Source organism: Sesamum indicum, linkage group LG5 (genome assembly GCF_000512975.1).
Source record: "Sesamum indicum cultivar Zhongzhi No. 13 linkage group LG5, S_indicum_v1.0, whole genome shotgun sequence".
Classification (NCBI taxonomy): domain Eukaryota; kingdom Viridiplantae; phylum Streptophyta; class Magnoliopsida; order Lamiales; family Pedaliaceae; genus Sesamum; species Sesamum indicum.
Window position 1 is genome coordinate 16458603 of NC_026149.1, and position 9131 is coordinate 16467733.

A 9131-nucleotide genomic window follows, 5' to 3' on the forward strand; every position below is an offset into this window, starting at 1 on the left:
TTTAAGAAACAAAGAAAAAAGTTAAAATCAAGGGGAAAAAAAGGACAAAAAAAAGGGAAGATAAGAAAGCACCTTGTTACCTAATAAAGAAGAGCTAGTACAAAGATTCTCAGCTATTTTAATAGTACTTAAGTTTATGAGTTATAAATATTTGATATTTGATAGGTTATTTATAATTGTTATTTAATTAAAAATATTTAAATAAATTTAAATTATTATTTAGTTTAAAATATTTAAATTTAAAATAATTTTTATAATTATTAAAACTAAATTTTTAATTATATTCACAAAAATTCAATGAATTATTTTTAAAAAAACTATATAAAAAAACTAATTTTACGTATTTAGGATTTAATTAGGATTTTACAATTCCAAATTTTGGTTATATATTCCCAACTTATGGAAATATTGTTTTTTCACATTGAAGTAATTTTATCAAATAAAATAATATGATAGTATGTAATTAAATTCTCATAAAATATGTCATTCACTGTCAAACAAACGATTTTTCTTTAGAAAAAAAAAAAAATACTTTTGACTAATATTTGGAATTTCTTATTTTAATCAAAGGTATGAGTCAAGATCCAACTTAGAAAGCTAAATTAAGGTGAAAAGAAAAAGTTAAAATCAAGAAAAGTAAAAGAGGCAAAAACAAAAGCAAGATAAGAAATCCATAAATTATTATATTCGTGAATTTTTTGTACGCATCAAATATTAATAAATAAAATATAAAATTAATGAAATACAGAAAGAAAAATATTTTTAGTTTGGATGTCTTTATATTTTTAGTTTCTTTTTGTTGGTGCACATGACTATGAGTAGGAAATTTACCCAACTTGTATAGTTTCATGTTATATAAATTTAAATCATATATTTTTAGCTGGTATAGTTTTAGATCGTATTTATTTTTAGAGCTCGTGTGAAATGTTTGTTAAGAACTCGTATCTTTAAAGATGTTGATAGTATTTCTAATTTATAGGCTATTTTAATAATTTTTCTCTCATCTATGTTGATACTTAATAGGGAAAAGTATTATTTTAGTCCGTTAAGTATGCCTAATTTTAATTTTAGCCCGATAACTATGTCCATTTTTTTTTAGGTTCAATAACTTACGAAATTGCTTACTTTTAGTCTTTGGCTGATTTTCGGATAATTTTACCCCTATGAGTGCATATGGAATAAAACTGCTTTTCAAAAGTTGCATAGGGGTAAAATTGTCCGAAAATCAGTCAGAGGACTAAAAGTAAGCAATTTCGTAAGTTGTTGGACCTAAACAAAAATAGACATAGTTATCGGACTAAAATTAAAATTAGGCATATTTAGCGGACTAAAATAATATTTTTCCCTACTTAATATAATAATCATTATAATTGTTGACCATTGGAATCATGATATGTCTCTAACCAATAAATGCATTTAAAACATCCGAAGTAAAATATGTTGTACAGGATACAGGAATAAACATCCAAAGATTCATATCTTCCATAACAACCTTTGCAAGCATAAAACCTCAAATACAACTAACAAAACAAAAGTAAAAGGAACTAAGCGACTATGTCCAAATCAGATCTAGACCTGCAAGCTCAACTCTGTACTATATGTCCTTTGAGACATTGTATTGTATTAGCCCCTTATAACATAAGACATATTTTATTCATCAAGACAATGGCTGTATGTACATCCTCGGCCTATGGCTTATGCTTTGCTATAATAGTAGAGTATCACTTACAAGGTCTTATGTTTAAAAAAAAAAAAAAAACACCAAGTTCGATACCAACACAAAATTTCGAGCTCTATAGACAAAACAACAGGACATTGTATGAAGTGGGAAATTAAGGTAAAAGCAAGTGAGGAATCGAAACCTGGTCAAAATCCTACATCGGAAAGGATGGCGCCTTGCCTATTCCTTTTCCTTCTACTCTATGATGTTTTTTAATCGACTGTCTTAAGCATTTTATCCGGGGTGTTCATACTCTAATGTGTACATTGATTATTTGATGCTAACCAAATGTAGGCAGTTTTTCCACTCCATATGTTGTTCAAAATTCACAAGAAGATCCAAACCTTTGGTTTGACAAGCCCATGGATGTTCTTTTCTCAAAGGCTTTGGACAAAAGCTTCTCGAAAATGCCCAAGAACGAGTGCCACTCATCGTTGTCCATGTCCCCGAAAGAAATGCCTTCCCCATCATGATTGTAGTTTGCTACCGGGGATATCAAGCAACCTGCATTGTCGTTGTCATCCCCATCATCATGAAATTCATCCACAATTGTGTAAGAATCACATTCATCGGACAGTACTATGATAATGGCATAAAGTGAAATACTGACATCAACATGTGTGGTCTAAATGCCTACATTTAGAACATAATACAATGATGTCATAAAGTGAAGTGCTCGGCATTATCCGTATGATCTATCTGACTACACATAGATTCAATTGCATCCCGCATGGGTGGATTTGATAACCTTAACTCGATGCATGTTAGACAATCATCAACGAGAATATTGGAAATTTTGATGACTTACCTTTTGCCGGGGAGTTGTGAAAAACAGGAGGGGCATCAGACTCTTGATTGAGGCGATCCTCATGGCTTACATCAATGTCTTCTTCACCATGATCACTCTTGATGACATTATCATCAGTGAGTCCATTGTTCAAGCGAGCTTTAGCAATCATGCATAAGTTCTCCAACACACTCCAATTTTCTTCTCCTCCATTGATTTCTCTAGTCATTATTTCACCCATGTCAGCAAGGGACAACCCATAGGCCGTTGCTTGCTTCAAGAATATCGTACAGATCACAAGAACCCGAATGGAAGACTCCCTGATTGACGGAAGCTCAGTTCTTAGCAGCTCCGCATCTTTATATGGATCGAGACGGGATATGTAGTCGACTGCAATCTCTGAAAAAGGAATTGAAGCCTGAGGCCAATGCAGCCACTCAAAATATGGATCGTCAAGCGACTCCGGCAAGCAATATCCATGATCTATTGGCACTAGCTCAGCATCTCCCCGGCCATAACTCTCATTTTGTTTCCTCACAAGAATGTTTCCTGCATGTCGGTCGAGATTCATCAATCTTATGTCCAGTATCCCAATATGGTGTACATCCGTGACTGAGAAAGTTGAAGGGCCCATATCTCCTGCATCAGAATCATGATCCACGAAACGTTGAAGGGACGCAATCTTATAAAGCGGGCTTGAATTTGATCCTGAACTATTTGAGTTGAACCGGACATGAGAAAATTTGACCAATGCAGTAGGAGGGACACCGGCAAAGCCACCATGGTCAAGGAGATAAGCAGCTGATTCACGAAGGCCTGTTTCGCCTATCCTGATGGAACTTTTCATGCCCGGTTGGCCCAACATCCGTCCAGTGTAGCCTTTGGGGTTGTTGAATGCTAGAGGTTCCTCATCTACAGGCTTTGCAACAGCTATCCTATCACCGTTTTTAGCACGCAGAAAGTAGGCACCACCAAGCCCACTCGACACTGGCTCAGGGTTGACGCCACAGGCCATAGCTACTGCAACCTCAACCACCAGAGCGTGTATTTGGGGGGCATCATGCCCCACAATGATTTCGATCCTTGGATTGGTAGCAGAATCATCTTCTGGTCTAGAGGAATGAGACAGGCACGGGGTGGAGAAGCTCTTGTGGATATAACTGAAGTTAAAGGCATGTTCCAGAGACTGTGTGAGCTCGGATTGACTGATATTGAGCATCTTGTAATCGAACTTACTGGAAGACTTGCGTTTACATCTAGGGGGTCGAGCTAGTGACGTGAATCCATGAGCTTGATCAACGGCTACGGCCATCTTGAAGAGTCGTCTCGTGGAGGCAGGAAGAGTTACTGCGCATGCTAAAGGCTGGTTGATCTCTAGAAGGTTAGTCTGCCCTGGGAGATTATACATCACATTTCTGCAATCAAAGCATAAATTCTTGATTAAGGAACAGAACATCAAGAAGTCGAGATGTAATTTATTATGGTTGTCAGAATCTCGATCTTGTCGAGCTTTCTACAAGTTCTCTGTAAGAGGAAACTCATTCTTCATATCTCACTGTCTCCCTTCATGCATTTTGGATTATTACATACATAAGATGTCTGAATCCAGAAATGTCTTCACAAGTTCATAGTCATCAATCATGAACAGATTATCAGAAAAACAGATGTAACTAACGAGACATCTTACTTGAGATTCGCAGAAGAGAGGCTGCAAAAATCAACAACCAGAAATGTGGTGCTAATCTCCGTACACCTACAAAATGTCAAACAACAAATGCGCCATTCGTCATATGATCTTACAACCTTATAGTAAACAATTACCAAAAGAGAAGAAAGAAAAGGAATATATGCTCGAACTACAAGATTTTTATCGACACCTACCGTACTATGAAGGCCCTCGCTTGCTCTGCCGCTTAAAACTCACCAAAATGGACTGCAGATGATAGATAAAAATCGTCATTCGTCATCATTCATTATTCATTTTCAGCAACAGAAAAGTTGGACATAAAGGAAAAATGATAGATCGAACACTGCGTCGTGTCTAACAAGAAATAACTCTGTCAATCATCAAACATCAAAAATAATTAGCTTCACAGAACAATCATTGTTTATTCCAGGGTCCACTTCATTGTCTTACATTGATTAGGACAGGAGATACAAGTCCTAAAACAATTCAGTCACATGTACATATGCACGAGAGAGGGGACGCTAACTAACTATACCCAAAGAAATTGGACAAAATCAAAATAATACCAAACATCTTTTCCTCTGCAACATTCTCACTTCTTCTTCACTAAAGAAACAGGTCGACAGAGGGAAACAAAAGAAGGACAATCGCCTCCAAATTGAAGATCAATCATTACATCCTCAAAATTTCCAACATTGATCAATAACTTCACATCATACTAGGAATCCACAAACAAAAGTCCACGACAAAATAGATGCATTTTTCCACAAAATGCGAGAAACGAACAGCATCGGATCATTCTTCCACCACCATGTTAACAATCAAACAAAATCAAGAATCCAAAATGCGAGACACATTTCAAAAGGTCAGAGAGAGAGAGAGAGAGATACTCTGAACACTGGTGAGGCGTTCAGGGAAACGAAACGGCAGCGAGAGAGCGCGAGAGCTAATTATTTTGTTCGTGCCCGAAAAGGAAACAATGCCTCTTTGGTTGTCTTCATGATCGGGTAACCTTAGTCCCTTAGTAGAAAGCTCTCTCCCTCCCACGTTCCTTCCGATGTTTCCGCCAACCGTTTTCCATTTATAGGATGCTCTGCTCTGCTCACCCTTGTACTTCTCCTCTTGCATCCCCCCTACACTATCTCATCTTCATCTTCATCTTCATCTTCATCTTCATCTTCCTTCCAATAATATATCACTACCCTCCATTCATCATATCCTTCTGATACTAAAATTTTAGTACAACAATAAAATTCTCTTTTATAAATGTCTAAATTTTTGTAATCAACGTCAAATATTTTGTATCAATCGGCCGGCTATGTCTTGTCGGGCTTTCATCCTATATTTCACTATGAAAAAATATGAATTATTTTCTAGGTTATAAATAATTACAATTTAAAAATTATGATAAGTTAATATTATATATAACAGTTACATAAACGATATAAAAAATTAAATTTTGATCACGAGTAATCAAATATTTTAATTATGGTAAAATTATTTGTCATTATTATTAATTATGATTAAAATTAATACAGAAATAATGGTTAGTAATTGGTCCACAACTGTTGTTAATCATTAAAATCACCAAAAACTTTTCCTTATGTTTAGATTTGTGTTTTGTTTTGTGTTTTAAAGATAAAGAGAGAAAAATAGAGTTAATTAAGTGTATGTTGAATAATGTTTAGATTTGTGTTTTGAAGTAATTTAAAATACTTTAAAATAAGTGGTGTAGGTTTGATGTTGGAATTTGAAAGACAAAAATTACCGTTCATTATCAACTCATATCTCTTTTTTATATATTTTATATATAAATATTGTATGTTTAATATTGTATTTTTGAAAGACACAAATTATGCCTCTTTTATATTATATATAGAAAGTTAAAAGACAAAAAAACACACAAATAAGGTTTAAAAACACAAAACTAAATATTTAGTGTGTTTTATCTTGTTTCGAGAAATGCAAAAACATAAATCCAAACATAACTATAGAAATTAATTACGACAAAAAATCAATTTTTTTCCGATGCTTTTAGTGCCCCGTCTTCACACATACATTATATATTATTTTCCTTTCCTATTTTATAAATAAAGTAGGGAGAAAGAGAAGATTCAATAGGGAAAAAGTCACTTATTCACTTGGAGAAAAGCAAAAATAGAGCATAGACTCTCAAGGGACTTGTTTCTTTGGGTTGGCACTGGAAATACTGATCCAACTGCCCATCAAGCAACTGTTACTGCCTCCTCTTTCTTAGGAATTCCATTCAGCTGACTGGCAACATGGTCTTCTCCTTTCCCATTTCCGGCCGGTTGCTTAACGGAATCCTTGCTCGACTTTCCTAGTCCCAATTCGTCGCCATGTGAAGAAGGGCACGATCTTCCACTACCGTGGACGAGGCCTTTGATAGAAGATATAAGTTCTTTATCCTCCAGCAAGGACTCCAATGTCACATGTACCCCTGCAGCAATTAGAATAGCCGACAGTAAGAACACAAAGGAGTGTTTCAAGACTCCGACAAAAGACTGAAGTATTTGCATGGATTAATCATAAGAAGCCACTCTGTAGAGAGAGGTCAGCACTGAATATCACACAAAAATATATAAATCGAAAAAGGAGCAGTGAGGGATAGTTGAAGTGTGTCGACATACGGTATCGCCAGTAGTGTTTTGGATTTGTCGGGTCATTTATTGTCTCCTCTGCAGCCGGTCGAGTCGTGTATTTGTCTTTCAGTGCTAGCAAATCCTGTTTCAAAATAAACATCATGTTTTACCTCTGAAAACATGGTCTTTGTCATAGTTCCATATATATGAACATGAAGCACCCATGAGTTCTTGTACACATTTTTTTCTCAAGCATCCTTACACGCACATCTGAACTATCACAAATCATTATGTAGCAATTTTAAAAAAAAATGGCGGTCCCGAACTATCTATTCTCTATTCTACACTCCATGCAGTTGCAGAGGGTGTTTAGATGAGTTCATAAATTTTTTAAAATATCTTGTAAAACATCTAACAACTTACACGATGTTGTAGAGTTCTCGGTAAAGTATTCAGAAAAAGGCTTATAAGATAAAAATAAAATGTTAGTTGTTTATATGTTCATTTGGGAGAAGTGAAGGGATTCCTAGCTGATCTTTAAAATCTTAACAACCTCCTTTAAATTTTTATCATATAATTATGAATTTGGCATTGCTAACACGTCATAAGTTTTGTAATCTTATTTTATCCAAATATTTCAAAAGCTTATTCTTAAGTAAATAATTCTTTTTCTATTATCCATATAACACATAAAAATCTGGAAAATCCTCGATAACTACGTTGATGAAGGGCATACGTAGTACGTGTGTATAGGTTGAAATACCTGAAGTGGAAAAATTGCCCACATTGATGGAGCTTCAACGTGCTGGCGTAAAACGAACTCTACAATTTCAGGAGTGCACCTATCAGGTGGTAGCAGATCAGAGCCCACCACAGTCTGGAAAAATCTCCGCCTTCGATCTTCATCTTCTTCCCACCAAGCACGGAGGGTGGAACAGTCATGACACGATGGAGCGCATACCTAAAGGGTAAACAGAGTTAATTTCGTAATGATTCTTTATTTCATTCTAATATTGATTCATAGTTTGTTTTATCAATATAATAGCCTTTAAGAGTAGCAATCTTTCGCTTACAGAGAAAGAAAATAGTTTTATTTATTTTCAGTAACATTTTGAAACACGGACCATTCCCTCAAACGTTATTTTAAAGACTCTGGCGGGCCCCGAACAACTGGGTTGTCCCCTTGAGGACATGAAACTGGATTTGAATAACCCTTCTATGATTGAATGAAGCAGAGAGGCTCATTGGGGTCTGTGGTGTACTTCGGTTTCAAGCCAATAATGCGGAGAGTTTATTTCAAAAACCATTACAAGGATAAAGTTCAAGAACAAAATATTTCAGGATGGACCTTACCGTCATATAACTGTACTGTGAAGGAATACCGAATTCCACACCAGGTTCACTCGGCATACGTTGTATGCGCAAACCAATCAAACCGAGTTCTTGCATGACCTGTATCAAGGTAGTGCAACCACAAATAAACATTTCAAACTTACTGATAAAACTGGTTCACATAAATCATGACTAGTGTGTTTCCAAATGAACAAGAAGTGACATCATACAGGGTGAACGCAAGAAGGAATCAACCCAAGATCTTCTCCACAAGCCAGCATATCTGATGAGTTCAAGAGAACGGGCAATGTCTTTAGTGCATTTTGACGCCACAGAGTTTCTTGCCGCTGGAAATAGTAATCATAATATAGCCTTTTCAAGATATTTTTGCTGCAAATATGGGGGATGGCATAGTGAGCAGTAGTTGTTCAAAGCAGATCTTAATTCAGAAAAAAGAAAATAATGATAGTGAATGGAAAAGAAACTAAAAGATAAACGAAAAGAATAATGTTTACGAATGACAACTCATAGCATGACAACTGATCTTTTTTCTAATTCATAAAAGATGAAGTTATGCTGATATGCCAACAACATTACCTATGTTCGTCCAAATCACTAAAGCTTGAAGTGTCCTCAAGATTGAAGCGGGGATAGAACTTTTTTGAATCTTCTCGATCTTTGATAAGGACTACATTCTGCAAAATGCAGAAAATTAATGCAAGCAATAATGAGCAAATTCTAAGATAGTAATACCAATAACCAGAATTGTAAAAGCATAAAAAGCTTTTAAATCGGAATTATAGCATTGAGTTACTATTATTTACTCCATCAGCATGGGCTGGATAACTAGACTTCTCCAATTCACTTGCCTGAATAAGATCAAAGAGGTTGCGCCGAATTTTTTCCTCACTCTCCAGGAAGATGGATTTTTCCAAGCATGACTTCAGCTTGGATGCAATTTTCTTTTCAGTATCGCAGTCCTCCTTGAACTATATTAATGAT

At 35.4% G+C, this 9131-nt stretch overlaps 2 protein-coding genes across 3 annotated transcripts in view; both read right to left on the reverse strand.

Moving 5' to 3' along the window:
* LOC105162702 (phosphatidylinositol 4-kinase gamma 8) lies at window positions 1453–5508 on the reverse strand. Its single transcript, XM_011080794.2, has 5 exons — window positions 5085–5508; window positions 4389–4440; window positions 4195–4260; window positions 2529–3922; window positions 1453–2224 (listed from the first exon to the last, which is right to left on the reverse strand). Exons 4-5 carry the CDS (start codon window positions 3913–3915, stop codon window positions 2040–2042), a joined length of 1572 nt encoding a protein of 523 aa, XP_011079096.1. The 5' UTR covers window positions 3916–3922; window positions 4195–4260; window positions 4389–4440; window positions 5085–5508; the 3' UTR covers window positions 1453–2039.
* LOC105162703 (4-alpha-glucanotransferase DPE2) overlaps window positions 6192–9131 on the reverse strand; it is an 8199-nt gene continuing 5259 nt past the window's right edge. For both annotated transcript variants that reach the window (XM_020693991.1, XM_011080796.2), the window contains exons 17-23: window positions 8999–9118; window positions 8727–8824; window positions 8360–8519; window positions 8151–8249; window positions 7561–7758; window positions 6846–6939; window positions 6192–6655 (exon numbers count right to left, since the gene is read on the reverse strand). In XM_020693991.1, coding sequence (XP_020549650.1) covers window positions 6420–6655; window positions 6846–6939; window positions 7561–7758; window positions 8151–8249; window positions 8360–8519; window positions 8727–8824; window positions 8999–9118 — 1005 coding nt within the window. In that variant the 3' untranslated portion in view covers window positions 6192–6419. The remainder of the gene's footprint in view (window positions 6656–6845; window positions 6940–7560; window positions 7759–8150; window positions 8250–8359; window positions 8520–8726; window positions 8825–8998; window positions 9119–9131) is intronic.

What these genes read in the sequence shown, in the direction of transcription:
- LOC105162702 (XM_011080794.2), bottom strand. Translation starts at nt 3,915, where the DNA reads ATGTATAATCTCCCAGGGCAGACTAACCTTCTAGAGATCAACCAGCCT. An exon ending in TCACAACTCCCCGGCAAAAG is followed by an intron (nt 2,225 to 2,528) that starts GTAAGTCATCAA and finishes ACGACAATGCAG; the next exon opens with GTTGCTTGATATCCCCGGTA.